Genomic DNA, 27,009 nt, shown 5'->3' with positions numbered 1-27,009 from the left:
AGCTAAAATGCATTTCCCAACACTGAACTTTGGTTTAAAATTCTGAAGCTACATGGTTCATAATGCAAAACGTGATTTCAGATAATCACTTGTTTTCTTTGCATTAAATCAGTATAATAAAAATGTCTCAAAGGAAGATTGGCTATTTGCAGCATGTAATTTTATTTGTCTAACCTAATTTTAAATTTGTACTTTCATTTTGTATACATTTTCAAGATAAATGGATGGATGTATATTTTCCATAATTATATATAATAGACAAATCTATTTGAAGAAGCCGTTATAGACAACAGACATGGTTTGAATACCTTTTTTTCTTTTAACCTTCAAATTAACAGTGTCAAAAATTCATCACCTACCATCCTACAGAGTTCTAACCATAATTCATAGCTAAGAACATCCAGCAAGTATCTCCGTGCTAATATTAACAATGTTTGTGTCTTAATACCAAAAGATTAGAAAAAAATCTCTGTAGGAAAGGTCAGGATTAAATATTTTTAGACACAAAGCCAAATATTGAAGTAATCTGACTGCAATTGAGTCTGCATGTTGGAAAAGCCCTGCAAAGCTGAAAATATTCTGTGATAGGAATGACAGCAGGTCTATGACATGGGTTACCTTTGGTTCTCTTTTCATTCTTTAGATTATACTGCTCATCACTGGAAAATACAATCTATTAAGTTGTGTTTCACTGATGGAGACAGCAACCACTCAGCAGAATGACCATTTCAGCATTTCTCCTTCAGAGTAACTGTGCACAAGTTTTAACTCCAGCAGAACTAGTATTGGCTTTGGTGGTACAAATGCAAATGCACATATATAAGGTTTAGAACAGTGAGAGAAAATACTTCAATACTGCTAAAACAGACATTTTAATCTTACAATTTAGTAAATTTTTTTCAGAGATAATTTAAAACTTGTTTTCTTTCATGTGATTTATACTGTTTTCCAAATATTTTCATTAAGGTTTTAGGCACATTTAATACCTTGTGAAAGAAGAGGAGGAAAACAAAGATTGAAAGACTAAATTGTTTTTTCAGATTAGCAAAAACAGATACCACCTCACTGGTCTAGACTGGATTTTTATTTGCTATTATTGTTGTTGTTGTTAAAGTGCTGAGATTTGAAACAGCTACCAGCAGCAGTACCTGGCATACTTGGGACACACTGACACAGAGTGATCTCCTCCTGTGCTAAACACTGCAGGAAAATCTGTCTGAAAACCTCTATGATCTCTTGAGGGAACCACAACATTTCAACAAGCTCTTTATGAAGAGCTGCCACTAAAGAGAGGGGTAGAAAAGCAAGGAAGAGGGCCAGATGTGGAGTGAGGCTGGGGAGCACCAAGGTCCGGTCTTGAAAGCTTCTGGAGAAAGTTCTCAAACTTCTTTTGCCAAAACAGTCTTTCTACCAACCTTGAGGCCTTATTTGCTGTATACAGCTATCCTGCCAGTGATATTGTTGTGGTTTAGCAATGGTATTCTCCAATTTAGTACTCCCACTAAAACCATGCACCACTTTCCCTTCCTTCTCCAACTGGAGGCACAAATGCAAGATCACAGGATGAGGTAGGAACAATTTAATGGAAATGACAATGAGATAAGACAATGTACTATACTGTGTGTACGTTCTATCACTAAATAAGTAATAGCAACTTATTAATAACAAAAGGTGTAAGAAAATAAATTATTCATATGGAAAAACTCCCTGATAATAGACAATACCAGATGGCTCTCTCCACCCCCTTTTCTTGACTGGAACAAACCCTTTCTTCCTGGAAGAGAGTCCCTTTCACAAACTCTGAACTGACATGAGGTGGTATGGAATAACCTCCATGCCCTAACCATGCCCTCTCCCAGGTAGTGCAAAAAATTAACACTGTCCTGGCTGGAACCAAGGGAGATGTTTAGATCATTTGCATAAAATCATTGAGCCCTAAGTCAGACACTGCTGCTCCAAAATAAGAGGCAAACAGAATGTGTGATAAATTCAGCCTAAAAGTCCCTGGGGGAGAGGAGAGAGAAGGTATGGCAGCTGGGAATATGAAAATGTCTAGAAAAGCCTTGCCACAATTGTTACTTCTAAAACTGCTTTAAAAAATACCACAAGAATAAAAACACACTCCTTGAACAGTTGCATTTATGACAGCAGCACCTCAGATTTGGGTTTAAAATCAAGCAGGAAATATCTACTTGCTAATAAAAATATCACCTTCTTTAACTATAGAACAGTTACCATCAGTAGGAAGAGAAAACAGTAATTTAAAGGCTATTGAAATGAATGTGTCTTTAATAACACACCATGTTAACCAACATGCTCTCAAATCCCTGAAGCTGACAACCAGTCAGACAAACATGCCAAAAAATGAATAGCACTTTAAACCTGAAACTTCATGAGTTTGGGAGTTACAAAGGCCACTGCATGGAATTTTGCTTCCTCAAAATGTGCTGATAGCTACCAAAACATAGAAAATCCTGCAATGTGCTAGCCTGACTGCAGCCACCAAAGGACATCCCTACCCTATGAGACAGTGCCCATAAAAGCCACAGTTCACCTACAAATAATTAATGAAGAAGCAGCAAGAGCATCTATTAAAAAGAAGCTGTACATTTGAAGTAGGTAGGTGCCTAGACACAATCATGTCCCAACATGTACACTTAAAAATATCACCATATGTACATAATAATACATTCATAGAGTTAAAAGCCAAAACCTGTCTCAACTGAGGAGTGACAGAGTACTTTAATTTGGAGATTTCCAAAACTATACATTTTAAATGTGTCTGAACAAAGAACGAGATTGCTCAGCATTTCTAAAAGTATCAAAAACTAAGTTTTGAATCCAAAAATAAGAAATTATTTTTATTAAGAATTTTAGCCCAGAGATCCACAGCACAAATATTAGCAAGGATTATTAATATGTCAGCAAGAAGTTAATGAAGAGAATTTCAACCAGCTTTCTAATTTTCAAAATTAGTATCAACACTATTCAAAGCTATGTGAAGGTTAAAAAAATATTACTAATATATGCCTGATGTCAAGGCTAATGTATTATTATAGTTGGTATGTTACAGGATATAGCTCTCCTCCTACTGAAACATTATTAAATTACCGTGTATCCTTTTTTCAATAGTCTCAAATAAGTCTAATATAGTTTTTTGTTAAAATGCTACCAATTTCAATTCACAACTTTTAATCATATGTAAAATTTAAAAACCAAAATCTATTAATTATATAAATAGATAGTTAAGATTTTAAAACATCTATAAAGTATGTGAAGTTTCAAACATGCTGTATTGGAAATGGATCCTAATACATATTGCCTTTTCCAAAAAGCAACCTGACATCATCAATTGCAACAAAGATTTCTGGATTTCACCTAAACCACAGTTTATTAAACATTTCTCTATTCTGGCCTACCTCAAGGTTCAGTCATAGTTTACACAGGTGTGTTCACAATTCATCTGAATCCTAGAATTAACCAAATAGCAAGAAATGGCAGGTTGGATTTTTTTCCTTGAAAATAAAAATTATAGTAACAGGAAATTAACTACTCCATCAATGCTGACCACTTTTACAATTTATTTTTTGGTTATGAAGGTAATTTGGAAGGCTCCAATATCAATAAATCACTACTGTACTTTTTCTTAAATAGTTTTGATTTTTTCCAACAAACCTCCATTCTAGGCATTTCATATGCTTCATTTCTGTAATATTATTTGTCATTTCTCGTGTTCTGTCAGCAGTGCTGCTATCTCATTTGTCTTTATTTTCCCAAAGCATTCCTCTTGTCTGTGACTTTCTCAAAACACTAATAGTTGACAGGTTTTCCCCTCCCAGTAGAGTTCCAACCTGTAATTTTTATTGCTTAGTTACTAAAGCAGAACAAGAGGCTACCTAGATGCAATGTTTTTATAACATGCAAGTGAATAAAAATCAAAGTAATATCAGTAACAAGCCCAGTGATGACAGAAGCTCTGGAAACCTTTGCAGCTTCTTTTGATTTCAGCTCAGAGGATTACATTCATATGTTTGCACTGTGAAGAGTTCTGCTTGCAGACAGTTTTTTAGTAGACTTGGTACCAGTGATCTCAGCAGGGGACACTTACATCATCTGCCAAGGCTGCTGCACCATGGAGTATGGGCATCGGGTTCTGTTTTTCATAATAATGCAGTTTTTCATGAATCTGGAAGACAATAGTACAAAGTGATAAGTTTATTTAGCAGCATGAGAAACGGTACAGAATAACCCTGTTGAGTCTCTTGATTGTCTGTAACTAAACATCCTTATAGTAACCTACAGGCAGCAATCATGTAAATGCAATTCATCATCATCCTCTGCTGAAGTGCTAAGAATATGAAATCAGATGGAAAAAATGCTCAGTATGCAGACCAACCCACAGAAAAACTAAACATTTGTGATTTTTCTCTCCTGGCTTTCTCTGTCCATATTTCTAACATATTGCTTCAAGTATCAATTACATTTTATATTGCTGCTGAAAACACAAAGCATAAAGTGTTTATCCCCAAGATGGATATAAAAACCCCTGTAAATTATGATTTATGAAGTGAAATAATAGCTTGCCACCCACATCTTGACAGACAACTTGACGGAGCGGCTGCCATCATTAAAATAATTCAGAAACAAGGGCAGAGGAGTGCTAATATTAATTCTAACACATCTGAGAGAAGGAGGTGGTCCTTCAGCAAGTTAAGGTTTTTAATGAATAATTATCAACATTAAAGATGCACTGTGCTTTGGTTCTTCCTAAAAGGGAAAGGATACACCATTATTTAAACACCGCCCTGTTCTCTCCTCTGCAAGTTATGCATTTCAAAATTTAGATTTTTTCCTGTATGAATGCTTTTAAAACCAAAGGATTTTAAGACTTCTAACAAGTTTCTTTGTAGCTATTTCAGAATAGCATATAATACTATATTAAACATTTAACTTTATTAACCTTATTTTCTTGAAGATACATGGATATACAAATATCAATTAAAATCTAAAAAAAGAAGACAACAGTAGTCTGAACTAATGTAAATATATCCCATTCTTAGATTTTGTGCTTTAGTTCTGCTACTCTGAAGGAGGCATGAACTCCAGATGGTTGGAGGAGTTGCAGAAGGAGCTAAATCAGGGCCTTCTGTGCTTGGCAAGGAGGGGAAAACAAGGTCTGGCAGAGGCCGTGGGGTGCAGAATTTGGCTGGGTACCCCCTCATGTCCTTGGGAAACAGGAGTCCCAGAGATACCCTAGCACTCCCCAGCACACTGCTGGGAGAGGAGCAGGACAGATGCCAGACAGCATGGACAGATTTAAAGAGCAAGCAAACCACTCTTTCCACATTGAAACTGTTCAGAGTTGACCAGGTCATCTCCATTTTGCACCAAGTGTTCCCTCCAGCCTTCCCCACTTCTTCCACATTTGCTTTTCTCTGCTTACTTCTCCCCCAGCAGCACTCATTCCTCTCACTGCCTAGGACCCCCTCACTCTTTAATTTAAAGCTCATTCTTTAAGCCCATTCTTTTTAATTTACACTGAACTTTCACAAATATGTCCGTAACAAGATAATGCCATGTCAGTGACACTTGTGCTTGCTGGTTTTCCTGTTTTCTGCTGTGCTTCATAACCCTAAGTCCACATCTGTTTTTCTTCATTTAGTCTATACATTCTTTGAAGTAAAGAGCATGTTAATACAATATGGCATAGCAAGGTCTAAGTCTTGATTGATTCCTTCATCATTTCTGCAACCTTAACAAGACTATTTCAGTATGTCATTGGTTAAAGGATGCTGAAGTTCTGACATATCATGGTCAAGCATGAAGTCACTACAGTCACATAATTTATAAACTGTAAAATAATTTGTTCTCATCTGGAAACTACATGGAAAGCACTACTGTGCGACTGTGCTCCAGAAGATGAATCTGAATTTTGCATTGCTTATGTAGACATTGTGTACCCAGCAACTACTTAGAGTAATTCATACTGGATTTCAAAAAACTATAAGTGACCAAACAACTTCCTATTTCTAACTCACAAAGCAGAGAAACTAAACAAAACAAGGAGTTGCAGCTCCCTGAGTTTGGCAGAAGTTTGTGATTTACTTGGACCTTTAACTTGAACAACTTAAAGGCATAGTAAATCAAAAAGTCTCAAAACCATAATTTTTTGATTGCTTCGGTAACATCTTGATTTTATCCAGATTGAGCTTTTGTCAGCTCTGAGATCAGAAGCAGTTGTCTATACCCCCCAGTTTCTCAAAGAAAACAGAAGTGCCACTGCTGATTAAGCTGCTTTTATCCTGGACAACCTGCACATATCTTTAACACTGAAATTAATAAAAGGAAAAAGTCAACCAAACAAAAAAAAAGTTGAGATAGCCTTGCTTAACCCATCTTTGAGAAAAATGTTACACAATTGTAAATTCATGCAACAAAAAATAGGTTTTCAAGATGGCACAGTGTAACCTGAACTTGTTATTGGCTCTATCTATAGCCTGAAATTGCAGAAATGACTGAAAACAAATTTTTATTTTCCTAAAAGTGGATACTGGATTCCAGTTAAGCATTTAAGGTTCAATCATTAAGGTCATTAAGGTCAATCATTAGGGAGGAGTTGTAGAGAGTAACTGCCTAACCAAAAAAACCAAAAGCTAAACAAGTAAGCAGAAAAATTTAATTGCTACTAGAAAGTTCTAGATATTGGCTTTTTCTACATCAGGTTGAAAATTTTAATTATTTATTGTACTAGCACTGTACTAGCAGTAAATGAGTGACTCTAGAGATAAACATTTCATGGTCTGTGGTAACAGACACAGCAACTTCAGCACACTTCCATTTGAGATGCAATACAGAATGGGTTTTTCCCTCAAATATCTGATTTCATTTGACAGTTTGCCTTCTTAGTTGAATCTATTTTTAAAATCAGATCATTAGATGACAACATCTGTCTTTCACATCTTTGTAATTTAAAGGATATACCTACGGAAATGAAAAACCACTGGTGCACCAAGATGCAATCAATGTGCAATACGGGGATTACCTTTCATATTAGTATAAAATTACCACATGCATCATAAAAACAGTTACCTCACACCTCTAACTTCTGGATCAGTAATGTATCCATAATGCATGCAGCACTTTTATATAATATATTCCCGGATGCAGTAACACAGGAAATTTAGTGCAACTCCGCTGATAAAGCAAAAATTTCAGGGAGGCAAAAATGCATTTTCAGACAACTCCTTCCCTCCTTCTGTCTAAAATTGTATTGCAAGATTATTTGTTCCACAATTTCCCCCATAGATCACAGCACTGCTGACTGGCCTCTAATTCTTCATGCTGTATTTTTAGGCCTTTTTTGAAGACAAGTACAGCACTTGCCTTTTCCTACTCACTGGGCACTAGGTCATCTCTGTTGTCTTTCAAGAGTGACAGAGCACATTTGCAAGCTCACCTGGTAGCCTTTGAATCTGCCAGACTTCAGGATGATGAATGACTGCATTTATGATAAACACCTTTAGAGAAACTACTGTGCACGCAGCCATATGCTTTGGCAACCTCTCCACATGCTGTCTTTCAGTTAATTATTTTCCCAAATACAAATTTTTTACATCATGCTAATACATGCACACCAAGCACTGCATTTCCAAATTTCAATTCTTATACAAATAGAACTTGAAATTTGAATACCTAGATTAAGTGACTACATTGATGAAAATGAATAATGTCAAGTAGCCAAACATAGAAATGAAAAGCAAAACAGGACAAGGTGGTGCAAATAGTTCACCCCTTTGCAAATGTCAGTCAATGAAATTCAACTCTAACAGAAGTTAAAACCACTCTGGAACACTTTTAGAGAAGTATGAGAGAGGATTCAAAAGTAGAAGCAAGAGCATTCACCTACTCAAGATAAGATGTGTCATATTTGTAGCCATGTGTTTGAGCTTCAATCTAAAGAATTCTGTTTCATACAAAAGGCAACTTTAGCTTACAGTGCAATACTGGATGTCCAGTAACTCTAATGCCATGGCCTTATTTCTACTAGAAACTTAAACAATGTATGGAAAATATAGGACTGTGTTGTGCTTAAAAGTAGGAAATACAGTACATCTGCTTTAAGTTCTTCTGACATTTACATGTAAAGCCTCAATGCTGAAAATCTCTTCACAGATGAGACCAAGTCTGTTAAAGCAAGAATTATATATTGTAAATAAAACATAAAAAGCTGCTCTGCTGAACAGATGACTAAGTTGTCCATGGGTTTTTTTTTGTTTGGTTTGTTGTTTTTTTTTATGACTACCTATTCTTTTCACTGTAGAGTAAGAAAATCTATGAGGTTCTGCAAAAACTGACAATCTACTCTGAAGTTACGCCCCAAGAGGGAAAATAATCATTTGCAAATTAATACAATTTTTGGCACACATGTAAGCAAGAAAAATTGTTTCTGGATTTTCCCAGAGAGACTGAATTAAGCTTTCTATAATAAAGCAGAGTAGTGTCCTCACCCAGGACTATTTCAAAACCCAAGAGGAGCTTTCTAAGTCAGAAAAATAAGAATCTTAAGCAAAGAGTCCTACAAAATAAGCTTAATTTCTCCTTCTAGATTTCTTAATTTCCACGTACCGTTCTAATATCATATGATTGAAAATAAAACAGGGGAGTGGGATAAGCATGTACCAAAGGTGCCAAAGAGTTAACAGAAGATAAACTTAGTCTTTTTGACAGAACAGTTGGCATAGGAAAAAAGTATATGTAAAAGTACAAAATGCAAACCCTTGTATCCCAAAAAGCACTGGCCATCAATGAGCCATACCAGCACATAAAGGACAAGAGCTGTCACACACATCGTGTGAAAATGTTCTGCCGACCACAAAAGGGTGTCACCAGCTACTCAGACATGTCAACACCTCTGGGTAAGAGCTTTTTTTATAGTAATGACACCTTCTTGACAGGAAGGTGCTGAAGAGGATCTTGTGAGCATGTGAGTATTTGTACTGACCATCATTCTGGGGCAGACAGCAATTCTGGACCAGAGTACTTCTCCTTTTGAGAAACATCAGAAGCTCATACCCTCTTATGAGTTGTATAAACATTCCCTTGGGTTTTATTTCATGAGATGAGATATCACTCAGCATAAAGATATTGTACCTGCAAAATTCGTTTTGGCACCACATCATACACATTTCTGGGGTTTTCCTCTGGACTATCCTAGTCTTGCCTGCTGAATACACATTAGCAGCTTATGTGCTTGTTGACTTTCAGCAGAAAGGAACCCATTTCATATACTGGACTGCTGATATAAAACCAAAGCAGCAGAAGTTGAGAAGATGGGAAATTGCTTTAAAAAATGCACTAGTGATCTGAACTAGAATGTCACTATGAACACAAACACAAATCATCAAAATGTGTCTAGAAGACAGGCATTGAATATATTGTTGTAGAAAGTCCAAAAGAGCTGGGAGAACATCTCCTCTACTCTCTTCATTGTATTTTTCGTCATATATTGACTGCAAGAGTGTCTGAAATCAAAGCACTGACAAAAGCCATGAGCTGCTGTATTTATTGGCTTAGTCCCTTCCATGGATGCATAATGGAAGACTCTTGTACGCAGAGAAGCTGTTAACTGTCCACCGAAGTTTCAGGTTCATGGACATTTGCAAAAATTTATTTAATTCCACTAGTGGCACCACTACAAAGTGGTGCTACTACAAAGAAAAAGCCACAGCAGATTAAGAGAAGGAAAAAAGAAAGCAAGAGAAAAACTGTTGAGGGAGGAGTAAGTGCTAGTTTTGGCTTAATCTGCAATTCGTGTTCTGCATCTGAAATACCTGAAGCAAGAGAAATCATTCCAAGGTACTCATGACTGTAAAAGACACATTTGTGAACAGTTTCAACATTTAGACAGTGAGATTTCAAGACAGGAATTAGGGTTTTCACTAATAGTATGACCTTAACTCTGGGATTTGGACTCTTCAGTTCACTGTCTAAATTTACCAACAACTTTGAGTCAAGGTAAATTAAATAAGCAAGACCAAAAAATATAAATTATGGGCTACCATGAAAACAAATGAAAATAACTATTTAAACCATTCAGAAATTCTAATTACACACTCTCAACTCTGCTGAAAGAGAATGCATATTTTGCTTGATGTAGAATTTTAATTAAAAGATTGCTTAATTCCCTTCCTTTCTCCATCCAGAACCATACTGTATCACATGAAAGTAACAGAAAAAGTAGCCAACTCTTTGATTTACCTTTATCACTCAGTGGTGGTCTGTAAGCCTATTTACACAGGACAAAAATGCAAAACTATTCATTTGTTCCCAAACCTTCCCATAGTCCTTACAGTTGAAGCTTTGGCACACAAAGGAACTTAAATACATGAACAACTCTGCAGAGCTATGGCATGATGAACACAAGGTGTAGGAAAACCTAGAACACATACAGCCTTTAAATCACATTCTAGTCATACAACTGAACTCCAGCTAGAGATAGAATACTGCTAAGAAATTAGCATAGTGTATTTTAGAAAACAGGAATGAAATAGAAATTAATAAACCATAGCTAACTATTCAAAGCTTGCAATGAGCATTTCAATCCCCATAGTAACATTAAATTGCCTCAAATATAAAATAAGTGATTGCAGAAATGCCTCTGAGAGAATGTCACAAGAATCAAAGTATGCCTAAGAAGGCTTAAAAACAGATACTCAGAGATCGCCATTCTAGCCCAATTTGTCACAGCAAAAAGTTTTAGCACAAGAGGTGAGCAATTCTCCTTTGAACCTTTTTTCCAAAAAGCAGAAGCATGAACAGTGGGATGTGCCTGCAGATCTGTGCCTCAGAGCTATGTCTTGTAATATTTCTAATTTAGAATTTCCTGTATTCATATTAGTGTCACCAAAGAATATTAGAGAAAATGAATAAATACCTCCACTATGCTCATATACCATGAGTTCCCTTTTGCTGAAGACCAAAGAGAGCCTTTAAAACTGAGGCCCATTAACCCAGCACATCCAAATCCACCACTAAACCATCTCCCTAAGTGCCACACCTACACATCTTTTAAATACCTCACAGATGATGACTCAACCACCTTACTGGGCAGCCTGCTCCAGTGCTGGAGACCACCCCTCCAGTGAAGAAATTTTTTCTAAAATCCCACCTAAACCTCCCCTGGTGTAACCTGAGGCCATTTCCTCTGGTCCTATTGCTTGATACCTGGGAGAACAGACTGACCCCAGCTGGCTACAACCTACTTTCAGGTAGTTGTAGAGAGCATAACGTCTTCCCTGAGACTCCATTTCCCCAGGACAAACTCCCCCAGCTGCTCCTCATCAGACTTGTGCTCCAGACCTTTCCCCAGCTTTGCTGGCCTTCTCTGGACATGCTCCAGCACTTCAATGTCCCTCCTGATTTGAGGAGCCTAGTACTGAATATAGAATTTGAGGTGCAGCCTCAGCAGTGCCAAATACCAGGGCGTGATCACTGCCCTGGTCCTGCTGACCACACTGTTGATGATCCAGGCCAGGATGCCATTGGCCTTCTTGGACACCTGGAACCTTGCTGGCTCACATTCAGCTGATGGCAGCCAATGCCCCTGGGTCCTTTTCTGCCAGGCAGTTTTCCAGCCACTCTTTCCCCAGCCTGTAGCACTGCAGAGGTTGTTGTGACCCTTGATGCCCTTGTCCAGATCATTGATAAAGATATTAATGGAACTGGCCCCAGTATCAAGCCCTGGGGAACACCACTGGTGATCAGCGACCAGGTGGATGTAGCTCCATTCACCAACATTCGCTGGGCCCAGCCATCCCAAAAGTTTTTTACCCAGCAAAGAGCACACCCATCCAACCCATGGACAGCCAGCTTCTCCAGGAGATGCTGTGGGAAATGTTGTCAAAGGTTTTACTCATGTCCAGGTAGACACATCCACAGCCTTTCCCTAATCCAATATGCAGGTCCCTTTGCCACAGAGGGAGATCAGATTGGTCAAGCAGCATCAGCCTTTCCTCAACCCATGCTGGCTGGGCCTGATCCCCTGGGTTATCCTGTAACTGCCATGTGATGATCAAGATAATCAGCTTTGTGACCTTCCTAAGATCTGAGGTCAGGCTGACAGGTCCCTAGTTCCCTGGATCCTCCTTCCAACCCCTCTTACAGATGGGTGTCACATTTGCTGACTTTCAGTAACTGGGACCTCTCCAGTTAGCCAGGGCTGCTGGCAAGTGATGGAAAGGAGCTTTGTGAGTACTTCTGCCAGCTCCCTCAGTACTCTGGGGTGGATCCCCCCTGGCCCCATAGACTGGTGTGTGTCTAAGTGGTGTAGCAGGTCACTCACCACTTCCTCCTGGATTACAGGCCTTCATTCTGCTCCCTGTGCTTGTCTTCCAGCACAGGGGTTGGGTACCCACACAACTGATCTTACTGTTAAAGACTGAGGCAAAGAAGGCATTAAGTACCTCAGCCTTTTCCTTGTTCTTTGTCACTATGTTTTTCCCTACACCCACTAAAGGATGGCAATTCTCCTTCTCCATTTGTTGCTAAAAGGAGGTAATACAGTAATAGCATTTGCTATTTTATTTTTGCAATGGTAAGCAAAACAGATTAAATATTAGCTACAAACCCAGTTATTCATGCAGAGCTTCTAAAATGTTTATTTTACTTTTTAAAAAATTCACTTTGAATTCATTGTTCCTTATACAATAAAATAAAGGTCCTATTATGTGAGATTTCACAGACTTCATTCAAACGGGCCTTTTTTTGTCAGTAATAGGCAAAGGTTTTGATGACTTTGCTTATAGGAAAAGGGTCCCTAGACAGACAGAGGAAGTTCAGACCAAAGCTAAACAAGTTGCACTTGCTCCAAAATAAATTTCCCTGCCCCTTTAGAGCCAAACAGTCTACATGGCCACTGTATACAGTATTTTCAAAACTGTTTTTCTGTACTTTTAACCCCAATTCCAAAGGAAGGAGCATCAGAACAATTCCAAATTTGAATGAAACTCTTTTATGTGAGCTAAGGACATGAGGTCCTTGAACAGAAAGAACAGGACATCACACTTTTTTCCTTTGAAACAAGCAGTCTTCAAACTGCAGTCTGTGGATGCTGAAAGATCCCTTCAATTTTAATGCACTACCCTTCATAAATACATTTTCAAATAAAATCTGGGGAAGAAACCCCTCAAGTCCTAGTCTCAGTAGTATCAGTCAGAATTTGATAAAAGTATATAAATTCTCTTCTCCAAAAGCACACACTGACCTGCTGTGTAAACACATGTTAAAATTGGTAAAAGTTTGAGGGAAATACTTCATTAGAGCAATACTGAACTCAGGATTCCAGGTCTCAAATTGCTCTTCCCAGATTATGGCCCTTCTGTCTATACACTCCCACTTTGATGCTCCCTCTTCCTCCCCTTAGTATTATTACTTTAATAAAACGCTTTTTAAATTGAAGCATTCAGATTTAAATGGAAGACAGAATTTGAGGTGGGCTCATGTAAGTATCTATTTTTCTCCCTTCCTTTCATTAAGAAAATGATAAGGGTTCATCATTCACAACACAATATACCAAATCTTTCATTAAAGATCCTGACTCAGCTCTCAGGAAATTTTGTGCAGTACTGCAGACAGAGCAAAGTGAACATGCATACAGCAAAACTCTCAGAGTCATATTTAAAGACTGCAAGGTTCAGTGGTAACAGTACTCTGAATTATAACTATTTTTTATCCAAAGATTTAAAAGCACATTACCAAAGGAACTAAGCATCAGTTTCCTCATCACCAAAAGGAAGGCAATGACTAATCACAGACAAAAAGTGTATTTGATTTCCAAACCAATACTACTACAATGACATCTCTTAGAAAAAAAATACTGTGATCTTACATTTTTTGCTATTTCAATTACTGATAGTGATATACACACCAGCAACTGCAATATTAGTTTATATGTGAAATATATCAGGAAATCTTTATTTCTAAGTGACTTTTAAAATATATTTTTACTTAAAGAATACTTAATGCAAGCAAGAAAGGAATTGTAACTCCAACTGAAAATCTTCAGTGTTGAGGAAGAGCACACAGAAAAGTAGCACAGTTGTAAAGAAACAGATGGAAACAACATTTACTGCTATAATCAAATAGCTGTTTATATAATGATTCTAAATAAAAACTTGATGAAAAACATTGAATTCAAGACAATAATGAACTAAAAATTAGTTCAAATAAAAGTTAATAAATAAAAAAGTAAATTTTTAAAATCAAAATTATCAGAAGAGGACAAATACCTGTCTCTATTATTTCAATCCCACCTTCCAAAAATAAACTTCAGGTTTTGTTGTTTCTTGAAGGGTAACTTTCATTTTTCTCACTGAAAAATCTTCTTTTCGGGTATCACGTGACTGAGTCTAAGTAATGCAACAAAGACTTGCAAAATGTATGCCTAACTAATTTGAATTACTATGTTTAACAAATAATCCAAAGAACTGATCTAAAACATCAGCAATTAAAAACTTTAAGTCTTCCTATTGGTTACATTTTAAGAAATATAAAAGTTTTTTAGCTTTATAGCAAACCTTTATTTAACAGTGCAAATATAAAGTTACTGTTTTATGTAAAAAACTAAGGTCTGGTGTCGCTTTTTAATTTAAAGATCTTTATGAATTTGAGAGGAGGAGTTTTTCCTTAGAAAAATCAGAAAAATATAATCATTCTTTGATCCTGAATATCAGATTTGAATACTTCAAATAAAAAAATATCTAAAATAGGTATGCATAGCTATACTGATAAATATGAATGTGAAAAGGAAAGAAACGAGACTGGAGATACTGCTGAAATGTAAAGAACAAAGATCACATCAACAGCTGACTGCACTTTAGAAACTATCATTATCTGAAATCCTTCTAAGCAGAAAACATACAAGCAAGAGCACTCATCTTACAGCTGAGGGTCATCTGGGAAAACGGCAATCCTGAACATTTCATGACAGGTGATCGAGTTTGATTACCTGCAACTTTAAAAACCCAAAGTAATATTCCATTATTTCCTAGTGCTTTATGCTGGTATGTTGGTTAGCAAAGAAAGAGCCATAAAGTGAATTCAAACAAAAATTTACAATATTTTCTGTGCCAATACTAATAACCATTCATGTTACATTACTCCCAAAGTTCAAGTCAGAGGATTGAAGAGGTAACTTGCTAAGAATATGGAGATAACATGTTAAAAAAATTAAATTAAATTAAATTAAATTAAATTAGCACTTTTCCAAATAAAAAGGTAACAGAAAAGGTTTTAAATAAACTGTATGGTCCTGCTTTGTCAAACAAATACAGCAGAAGAAGAATCTTCAATGTAAGACAGAACTGAAAGATCAGAATTGTCTTTGCAAATCTGCTAAGAAAGTATAGAAACACTGTGCAGTAAGAGCAGGTCCCCAGTTCACTGCTAATAAACTTCCTTGAAGTCTAAGTTTAGGATTTAATTTAGAGGCTAGAAACAAAACAAGTATGTGCCTAGATTTAATATTTACCTCAATAATGCCTCAAATGTCTCAATGTTTTCTTTCAAAAAACACCTACACTTATATAAACATTAAAATGATCTAATTGACCCACAAGTATGTTTTTATCTGTAAATGTTCTGCTTTGTAAATTTCATTTCTTCTGATACTACTGTTTTTAAACAAATTCAAACTGATATTTTTATTTCATTATACAGAACAAAATTTCCAGACTTTTTCCAAAAGAAAGTGACTTCCACTGTTCTGTTAACAATATAAATCCAAAGGAAAGAACTTTCCTAACCCTGCTCTCCGAGTAAACACAATTCCAATAGAACGACGGCTAAACTACTCGTTTGATTGTCAGATGGTTGCTTTTTCAGCAAGATCCATTCCCGGCAGAATTAAGATTCTATAGAAATGCCAATTAAATATTAATTGAAGAAAACAGGATTTGTTGCATACAGGCTAAGATACTTCAGCATGGAATCGGGCTTTTTCAGTTTTACTATTCAAACAGAGACTGCTAACTTTAAATCATGACGAGCTGGGTTTATTCCTGCTTAGTACAGTAAACATCATCCTTACAGTCTGTACTCAATGCAAGCTAGTCCAAGATTGAGTTTGATTCAGGTTCACTGAAGAGATCACTTCTGTGCAGCTCAGAGTTACAGAATTAACCCATTCAATACCCAAACTTCATTCACAGACATGGACATCTATGCTTTAAGCTAAAATTAAATACATCTATATAAATATACATAGACATACATTTATCAATTAGCACCATCTAGTGGGGTCAGTACAATTTATGCAATGTGAGAAATACACAGCTCACTTGCTGCTTTTTCTCATCCTATGCAACATGTCATGATACAGCACAGGTCATGTAATTAATAAAACTCAGATGCAAAGACAAAAATCAACAAAAACCAACAACAACAACAACACAAAAAACCAAATAACTCACAATATTATGATTTTCCCTTATAAATTACATTTTAAGAAAAACACTGACATTGAAAGCTGCATGTCCATACATATGAAAATTTACTGATAAGAATAAAAAACCCAATCTTTTACACATTCATACACATGCAAAATGCAATTACTATTTAATTACTATTTTCTATTCTTATTCTTTTGCTTCCCTATCACATGCCTCAAGAAAAATCTGCCACTCTTTAAAAGAAGCTACTCTGAAGCATCAGATAATGCAAAAAAACACTTTTATTTAAGACCTCCATCATCAGAGCAGAATTCTGCTGTGTTGTTATAACTGCATCGAAGTCCCACAAACACTGGATCCCAACCCAAAACCCTAATAAAATAACAGAGTAAATACTTTTAAGATATTCACAATAATTAATTTAAAAGAGGTCAACTATAAACAGATAATAAGGACTAACCTTAACCATTAATGCACTTTCTCAAATACGAAACCTAGAAATGGATTTTCAGTCAATTCTGCACTTAAAACTGCAGGGACTTAGGTCATGCAAATAAACAGTCCTGAAGAACTTCAAATGTAAAAGCCATCAGAGGTAGACTCCCCCATACATCAACTTTAGGCAAGACAGACAGACAGACAAATAAAAAGCAGCTGCATGTGAAGGTGCTTAAATGCACCAAGCAAAATCTCTACCAGCCTCTGCCATCAGGCAAGGGAGCTAAAAACATCACCATTCCCTTCTCCCTCCGCCTGCCTACTGTCCATGTTAAAAAACCAAGCAAAACAAAACAGGAAACAATCACTAACATTATGTTCATACTTAAGACCATTTGGACAAGTCAGCAGTGTAAAATGAAACATTTATTTAAATGTTCTTTAATGAAATCATGGTCATGAAAGCAAAGAACACCAGTGAAGACATGCTTTGCATTCAAGCCTTCCCTTGTCTCTAAAAGAGGTGATTGGTCACAAAGCCTGCCAAGCAGATCACAACATACCAAACAGACCTTGGACAATGAGGGACAGACACAAGGTCTACACAAAGTCTTTTTTTTTTTTTTTTTTCTGGGAATAATGGTAAAAGTAGCTGAAGAAAAAATTTTAAATGTGGAGAAAATATGTAAATGGGGGGGGGGGGGGCAAAGTTAAGATCAATCAAAACCAGCAACTGAAGACTTGCAGTGACTTCAGAAGGCACAGAAGGTAAGAAGAGAAGCTGCTGAGGCCTGCACACTGCAGCCAGGGGCCAGGCTACATTTTAAACTGCATGGAAATCAAAACAAAGAGCTTAAAATAAATCAATTAATACCAACAAGTAAGATTTATAGCAACAGTTTTAATTTAAAAATACATGAAGACAGCATCTTAACTTCACTTAAAAGGATACAGAGATGCATTAGGAGTAAAATGTCCCAGGTAACTTCAATTAGAAAATTACAATAGTTTTAAAAGACAAAATTAATTCTCAACCTTCCCTGTAGAGGACAGAGAAACACCAACACTTAAGTGCAATGTGTGCTGTAGGAAAAAGATAAATACGAAAAATAATGACAAAATATTGGATGAAAACTGCAGTAATTTAGGAGAGATTTACTGCCATTTCCAATACCTTTTCAGACCAGTACACTTCAAGTTTTGCACTAAATCATCTCAACATACAAACCTGTTTCACAGGAAGCTTCAAATCAAAGTGAACATATTAATTTATTTTTATACTGGAAGGGGTAACACAAATGTATTTGCACAGGTGTACAAAATTACAGCCACACCATATCTTTAAATACTGGAAAGCTGGTAGAAAACAGCAAAAATTGCCCAATGAGGAGACAAGAGTAACAAAGATAAGGGAGCTGCATTGATACTCCTACCATTACAAAAAAGAATACAGGGATAAATTTAGCAATTTCATTCTTGAAATAAGGATCTATAAACATACAGACCAGCAACACAAAATTATCAGCTGCTGGGATGCCAAGAGATTTCCTGACAGTTTCCAGCCTGGAACTGTTCCCCAGCTCCAGTCCCCTTTTTCCAAGTTGGATTCAACCAAAACATTAGCTAGCATGACCTAGCCTGGTTTACACTGCATTTGAATATGAAACCAGTGAAAATTTAAATAATACCAAGAGTATCATTATCCACCGATGTTTTGTTTTACATTTTTATGCCATGAATCATAACATTAACAGAACAAAAAGGCAACACATTTCCTTTTCTATTGAGTAAAAATGTGAATTTACCCTTGATAGAATAAGAGAACAAAAATAGTGATCCAGCTTAACTCGAGTTCCCCCACCTCAATCAAAATATAGTGAAGTACTTTAACCATACCCATCTTTAAATGATCAACCTCAAGTGAATGAGAGGTCACTCTTGCCTACATAATTAAACTGGTGGAAAAGCTGAGGTAAGTAAAAACCACGATGACATTGTCACAGAGCAACCATGACAGAATGGTTATGAAGGGATAATAAATGCACATAACACAAAAGGAATTAAAGGCTTTCATACATTAAAATTTCATTTAGTAATAGAAAAAAATTATCAAATAATCCAGTTCTAGTAAGTTAAAAGACAAATATGCATATTCAGAAAACAAAGAGAGAAAGAGCAGAAGCAGGACAGAACACAGGATCAAGCTACACATAGGTGTTCTGCAGTGGTTTCCTGATATACCACAGAAGGAAAATATTGCTTCCCCTTTGGGAGAAGACAATAATAAAACTTGGTTAGATTATTAGTTAGGAATTGGTGAAAGTGTATGTTTCCAAATGAAAGCACATAGGCACACAATTACAAATGCTTTGTTGCTTGGCACGTGCTAGGGTATGATTTGCAGTTAGCCTTTAATGATACACTAAACTTCAGTATGATCAGCTTAGTATTTTAGATGCCAATTAACATGATGACAATTACGGGTTACTTTTTTCCTAGAATGTTTGAAACTTGGAAATTCAAAATTACACCCTGATTTATGGTTTGATCCTGATTAAAGCTGTGTATGTCTGCAGTGTCATTACTGGATTATTTAATCACTAAATCTCAACAAAAACTGCTCCTTTCCATGAAACCCAATCTGTAAAGCACATTAAAATTGAAAGTACTTTATGAAGATGATATCCATACTAAATGTAAAGCAGTACTCAAGGCTATCCCATACATAATCCCTAGCATTTATAGCTGGGAGGACTGGAGTGTTTTTTAACTCCTACTATCAAAATAATTGAGGCAGTCATGTTTGTGAATAACTGAAATCACTGGAATTACCTTGTGCAGGCTGTGATTGCTAGTAAAAGCCAACAAGAAAAGTTAGAAAGAGACAGGGAGACAATACAGATTTAATTTCCAACAGACAAAGACTGTTTACCCCCCACCATGCTCTCCACTCAGTAAACATCATGTTCTTCATAAAGAGTCACACTGTAGGTGAGCCACTGGGGCTGAAAATAGTCAGTGGCTCCAAGGTTCAAAATCTCCTACTCTGGGGAACAATGATTTCATGTTAGTGTTCTATGAAACACAGTGAAGGAGAAAGGCAGCATGACCAAAATCAGAGGGAAAACAACCTAAAATTGAAGGAGAGAGCACCAAGTACCAACTTAGCACTAACATTCTCTGAAATAAACAGTTCTGAAGTGCTGGCTAGCAAAAGGATCAACCAGGGATCGCTGGTACAGTGTGAGAACTATAGATAATGAAATTAAAATATGCAGCGGAATTCAGAAGTCAAAATGGTTTATTATTTTATTGATAATACTATTGATGGGTATGTCTCTCTGTGTGAAATCCAAGTCCAGAAAATGATGAAAAGAGTATGTTTGAATTTCCCTAATGGCATAGCCAGCAAATAAGAGAACACCCTTACCTGAAAGGACCTAGAGTCTTAAGCTGTGGCTGGGTAAAGAGCTTAGGGCCCAGGTGTGGCTATTCAGCTGGACTGAACACCTCTGCTGGTATTTGAGGAATCTACAAGCATGGGTCTGTTTAGAAATCTAGAGAGCAGAAGGGTGTGTGTTGTCAGCAGTGCCTTGATCAGCTGGAGATGAGAAACGGGACCAGGGCTGCCTGCTTTTTTTTCACATGGGTGCCTGTGCTGGCTGAAGCACTGCTCTGCCTGTGGCGGCATTTCTGGTCAATTGGCTACTGGTGCAGGTGCTCAGCAGTGGCTGTATCCATCTCTTAGTTGACCAGACTGCATCTCTGCAGCCAAGACCGAGAAGTCTTCCTGTCCTGGTATTTGCTACACTTGGCAAATCTCAAAACACCTTCGATTCCAGCACTGATGGAGTATCACTTAGTGTGCATCTAATGAAATAGTGTAACTTTGCAAATACATGAAAGCAATGTAGCAAACTAGATGAAAGCGGATCTTTTCCTATGAATTTATATGGCCATGTTAACATGGCAAACAAGTATTTCATCTTCATACACTTACTGTGTTAATTTTCCTAAGACACAAGCAATTAATCCAAGCCTTATTTATTAGACAAGAAATAGTAGAAGCCTGCAGATATACATGGGAGAACACACAGAGGGAAAAACTGGTCTTAGGGAGTGGGGGAAGACAGAAAATACCTGTCCACAAGGTAAGCATGTGCAACTCTAAATGACCCACTGAGGCACCAGTGTTTTTTGAAAACAAATCTAAGACAGCTCTAACTTTAGACCACTCCATGTCACCACAGGAATAAGAAAGTTTTACACCACTGATACCTTAGAGTGGTTCAGGTGGATCAAGAAAGCATGAAGCCCTTTCCTCTGTAGCAATTCTAATTGAGATGTTATGCCAGAGTGAATCTGTACATTTAGGTTTCGCTATTGTATTGAAGGTACAGTGAAATTACAGCAATTGTCTATAATTAATTACTCATCCTAGGCTTGCTGTCTAGGTTTTGCATGGCCTGGTTTTTGTTAGTGGAGGGGGCCCACAGAGGAGGCTTCTGTGAGAAGCTGCTAGAAGCTTTCACCATGTCCAGCAGAGCCAATCCCTGATGGCTCCAGAGATGGACATGCTGCTGGCCAAGGCTGGGCCAATTAGAAATGGTGGTAACACCATTTCTTAACACACTGTGTTAACATATTTAAGAAGAAATCAAAACAAAGGTTGTGGGGCAGTTTTAATTCCAGCCAGAGAAGGGCAGGAGCAAGACCATGAGAGAAGATGTGAGAACAACTGTGCAGACACCAAGGTCAGGGAACAAGGAGGGGGAGGAGGTGCTACAAGCGCTGGAGCTGCGATTCCTCTGCAGGCCATGGTGAGGACCATGGTGAAGCAGCTGTGCCCCTGCAGGCCATGGGGATCCACGTGCGATGCAGAGATCCACCTGCAGCCTGTGGAGGAGCCCATGCTGGAGCAGTTGGATGCCTGGAGGAGGCTGTGGTCCAGTGGGAGACCTGCAGAAATAGGGGCCCTTGCTCCCAGGCTGGAGCAGCCTGTCCTTGGGGGACTGCATCTCACAGAAGAGTGACCCATACTGCAGCAGTTTGTTGGGGGACTGTTGCCTGTGGGATGGATTCACATTGCAGCAATTCACAAAGAACTGCTGTTCATGAAATGGACTCACGCTGGAGAAGTTCACAGAGAACTGTCTCCCATAGGAGGGACCCCACGGTGCAGCAAGGGAACAACTCCCCTCCCTGAGCAGCAGAGAAGCCTCAGGTGATGAGGTGACCATGACCCCCACTGCCCATCTCCTTGCGCCACTGGGGTAGGAGGTAGGGCTGGGAAGGAGTGGAAGGTGTTTTTAAGGACTTCTTTTACTTCTCATTATCCGGCTCTAATTTTGTTGGTAATAAATTCACTTTGTATCTCTAAGTTGAGCCTGTTTTGTCCTTGATGGTATTGGTTGAGTGATCTCTCCTGGTCCTTATCTCAACCTGTGAACCATTTGTTAAATTTTCTCTCCTCTGTCCAACCGCAGAGAGGAGTGAATGAGTGAATGACTTTTGTGGGTGCCTGGTATCTGGCCCCAGTCAACCCATGACACTTGCACAGAAAGTAAGCCTTATTCTTTGCATGCTTTGAAATCTTATTAATTCAGCTCCTAACTGGTTATTCTCCAGTGACTGTGCACCAGGTGGAGGGTACTGGTACATTAAGCACTTGGTGCAGCTCTCAATGTAACTAATGTTTGAAGTGAACTTCACTGACACCACCACACCTGCAAGGTGAGCACTGTTTTCTACAAAGATACACAGAAACAGCTATTAGAGAAAACCACCTGCAGTTAAGAGAACACTGCTATGCCAAAGTGCCATGTGGAAGTCCAAAGGAATCGTGCACACCTACCATACTATGGACAGTGAATATGTGTGTAATGTAGCAAAGATTAGTGAACACTACAAATGAACTTCACAAGAATTAGCTGGAGAAAGGATACAACCAAGACTTCCAAAAAAAAGAAGGAAAGCTAATATAAGCAGTAACAAAACCTGCTGGTAGGAAACACTGGCAGGCATTTTTGCTGGATCTTAAAAGTACAATTTTTATTAAATCTTATTGTATCAGTTTTCATGCTTCAGAAAGATTTTATAACTATTACATCCCATCCTTCTTAACTCTTACAATGTTTTCACACTGCAGAGGTTGGTTTGGGTAGTTATGACTTTCTGCTCTTAAAAGGAAAACAGTCCAAGACAGTAACAAAATAATTGTTTTAAACACTCCCTCACATGTTCTGCCACAGAACTTCTGGTCCAAGGAAAAAGAACACTGTAGAAAAACAGTTTAAAATTACATTATCCTTGGATGTCTTGGATTTATCAGACTATTACTGAGCAGCTTATGAGACCTTTCATTAGTCTCAGTATCATAGACAAAAAATGTATCACTTTGGTTAAATAAATACTGCACAAGCTTTGTAAGACAAGAAAAATCTGGGTATGTGCATAGATTTTGGTTCTAAAAGTTCTCTTTGAACTGCTGTACCAGTTTGGTCACCAGGCTGGTACACTGCCCCCTTGGTAACAATGAAATTACAAACTATTTATCTTAGAAGGATTGATTTTCTTATTTTATGTCCAGTACATTTTGGCTGGATTTCTGCTACTCTTTGGAGGTTTCCCAGCAGAAACTTTAAATCAATTACCACTGATCCAAAAAAAAGCCTCTGTCTGGACTTTAACCTAAACCCAAGTTTTTTCACATTCCAAAGCACTGATTTATTCACAAGTTTCAAGTAATACTCAAAGACAAACACTTCACACCTCTGATTTCATAAGCTTATCTGCTTTATTTTTAATTTTAAAAGTTTGTTGGTACACCCACCTGTAGAGACTTCCGATATCAACCTAATTTCTACAGCTTTTATGAGACTAAACTGTCAACAAGATAATTTGATCCTTTTGGGATCTGAGCTTCAGTTTTTTATTATTATTTTTAATGAAGTGGGTTGATAGAGGAATTGATGACAGGAACAAGACTTTCTCATAAAAATCTAGATGAAAAGTTGCAAGTGCCTATTACTAAACACATTAGCAGCTCTGATGTAGAAACTGAAAGATCCTAGACACACCAAATGTCTAAATTCCTGACAAAGAAGTTAACAATAGATATTCAGTTAAATTTCTACCAAAATACACAAAATAAGAAACCACAAAAGAGAACACAGAAGAACCAATTCAACAAACTTGGAATGGAAGGACAAAATTATTATTTATGTCCATCTGCTGTCTACTTTCTAGTGAATGGCATACTAGCTACACTATAACAAATATTTTTAGCTGAACCATCACATAAGATCCATATTTCACAACTGCATTATTCCATCCTCTTGGCCCTAACTTGCATTCTTCTACAAATAAGGCTACACCATCTAAAGCTATGCCTGAATAAATAGGAGGGGCATTTTTTCATGTAATTGAAGGCAAAAATAAGCACAGGTATGTATGAGTGAACACACATGGAAAAACAACTTTGTCTTTACTTAGAGACAAAATATGGAAGGTTGGGGGATTTATTTATTATTCCAAAAGGAATCCATTTTTATTTTGCTTATTTTTGCCCATTTATTACCTGATGTACTCCATTTTTATACTACAAAAGCAGAAACAAGTCGAAGGGTTCAACACACACAGAGTGACCAGAAAATACATGAAACTTAACAAGAAAAGCAATCATTTGCTCAGTGCCTGGCTGCTACCTACCTTTTTTCCAAATGTTTTCATGGAAACAATATCAGCCTGAATAAAGTAAAGATCCTGTACTATTTTCTATAAAATCTCAATTACCTTATTTTGATTAATCTGATCACTGTTCCCATGGAAATTAAGCTTAAAGGCAGCTGACTGCCTCCAGCTAAGAGTGATCTCTTAGCTTACAGATTTCAGTTGCTGGCAATTGAGCAAGTCTCAAAAAATCACTTTGGCTTCAAAAGCAGCACTTTATGTGGCATTTCATGAAGAGTAACATCTTGCATTACACTTTTTTAAAATGTAGTAATTGTGATGGAAGCAAAATGACTCATTGCTTCAGTGGTAATTACTCAAAATATGAATGCAAACTGTTGTCAGTCATCAAGATGATTTCCTATAAAGCATTATTTTCCCAATAATACTCAGCTTTAGCTAAGTAGAAAGCATGTGGCAAATTTGTATTTTGGTGTATTAATTAGACCATTACCTACAAATACTTTGGATCAGATGAATACTGAAATTCTAGCATTCCTCCATATATATTCTGTACATAAAAATCAAGCAGGAAGCTTCAAAAATTAATTAGAGATCAACCTTACTCTCCAGAAAATGAGACAAAGAATAAGAAAAAGAATGGGAAAAAGAATGAGAAAAAGAAAATTATTTAATTTCTTCCATGCAGCTTTAAAACATCTTTGCAAATTCAGTAGCCTAAAACTGTCTCATACATCCCACTATACCTACTCCTAGGCAGCTCCTTAGAGCTGAAAACTGTATCATGTCTCTGATGATCTGGATTTAAAGATGACAAATAAGTGCCACCTATTATCTAATTCATCACTATTAATGACTTCAACTTTAGTAAATTCCTTCTCCTCTTACCAGAAATAGCTTAAGTTTCCACACCAGCACAACAGACCACATCTGTGCACTGTTTGGACAGCCCATGTTACAAAAGTGATCACTTTACTTCTGCCATGAGGAGGCTTTGCTTGCTTTCCCTGACTGAAAGATGTAAATTATAACATATGAAGCAACCTTGCCTGATTCTTCTTTAAAGTATGAAGAACCATTAAATTTCATTGGCCATGAATTGTTACTGGCTATCAACCACCTCCTCCAGACTGACACTTCCTCCTCCTCATGTCCAGGTGCTAAATCCTTACTCACACTGCCTTTTCCTTAATTTTTCCTATCTCCAAGGAAAACAGCACTTCAGACCTCCACATGAATTTAGAGAGCTGCAGCCTATTCCCATTACTGGAGAAGTACAGCTTTGTAAAAATAAATATGGTTGAGAACTCATCAGTAAAGAACCTTAAGGACTTCAAATATCAAAAAAGCATTTTTCTGATTGAGTTGTCAGTTTCAATTATTCCACCCACTCCAAGGTGCTCCATACACCTCTCCAACTCTCCAGTGCTTTCCTCCCCAAATCACAACCCTCTCACTCCGTTAGATAAATTGAGGTTAGGTAAAAAAACCCAGTCCCATTTTCTCTTCTTGTGCATTTTACAGGTTTGCAGTTCTTGTGTACTGGAGTTCCTCTGAGCTCCTTCTGAGGTGGCTGGTTTTTTCTGCCCTGGAATCAGAAACCACTCTCACCACTCCCTTAACATGTGCAAATATATTAGCCACCAAAATCCCCTCGCAAACAAACCCTGCTCTCTTCCTCTTCTATATGGGAAAAAAAAGTCCTGAGACATGCAGAAAATAGACAAATTGAACAATAAATTTGAAGACTGTGTAAATATTAGTTCTAGAGAAAGTATATATGAAGAATAAAGTAATGGAAAAATAAGTAAGTTTTGTATGTCCAGCAAAAAGTATTTCAATGTCAGTTTCAAACCTGAAGTGCAAAAGTAGTAAACATATTCCATCATCAGCCTTACATGCAGAAAGCCACCTCTATTTCAGTATGATGACCAACCTTCATTTTTTAGCATGTCATGCTCTGGTCTTCACTACCTAATACATTCTCCTCAGCCATCATCTACTTTTCAGCCACACTCAGAGATGTCATTCCCTCCGTCTGTGGATCATCCCCACCAAAAATACAGAACAATACATTCAGAACAATCAGTCATAACCTACAACTGATACAATCAGAAGTCCATTTTCTCTACATTCTTAAGGGAAGAAGAGCCAAATCTTTGGATGCCTGAGCCCAGGCAGAAGCATGCACCACTTGGATGCACAACACAGGAGGTAAATGCACGTGATCTGGGCAACACACACATGGATGTTGGCTGCAGAACTGTGGAGGCTGGTGGGCCCAACAGGGAAAGAATCCACAATACTCCTCTGGAGGGAAAATCCCTCAAGCCATAGCCTCTGGGGTAGGGGGAGAAGAAAGGCTTCTCCCAGCATGCCTGGATTCAACATGCAGATTGAATGTATCGCATTGGCCCTGGTGTTCTGTCCTGCC

The 27,009-nt window shown here is 37.5% G+C and overlaps 1 protein-coding gene across 1 annotated transcript in view; it reads right to left on the bottom strand.

Annotated features, from left to right (window-relative positions):
* Positions 1–27,009, bottom strand: part of MPP7 (MAGUK p55 scaffold protein 7) — a 148,360-nt gene that overhangs the window by 62,031 nt on the left and 59,320 nt on the right. The window contains exon 5 of the mRNA XM_066551956.1: positions 4,109–4,186. Within this exon, the coding sequence (XP_066408053.1) occupies positions 4,109–4,186 (78 nt within the window). The remainder of the gene's footprint in view (positions 1–4,108; positions 4,187–27,009) is intronic.

This window comes from Molothrus aeneus, chromosome 1 (genome assembly GCF_037042795.1).
Source record: "Molothrus aeneus isolate 106 chromosome 1, BPBGC_Maene_1.0, whole genome shotgun sequence".
Classification (NCBI taxonomy): domain Eukaryota; kingdom Metazoa; phylum Chordata; class Aves; order Passeriformes; family Icteridae; genus Molothrus; species Molothrus aeneus.
Note: the sequence above shows the minus strand (reverse complement) of the source record. Positions and strands in the feature narration are given on the sequence as shown.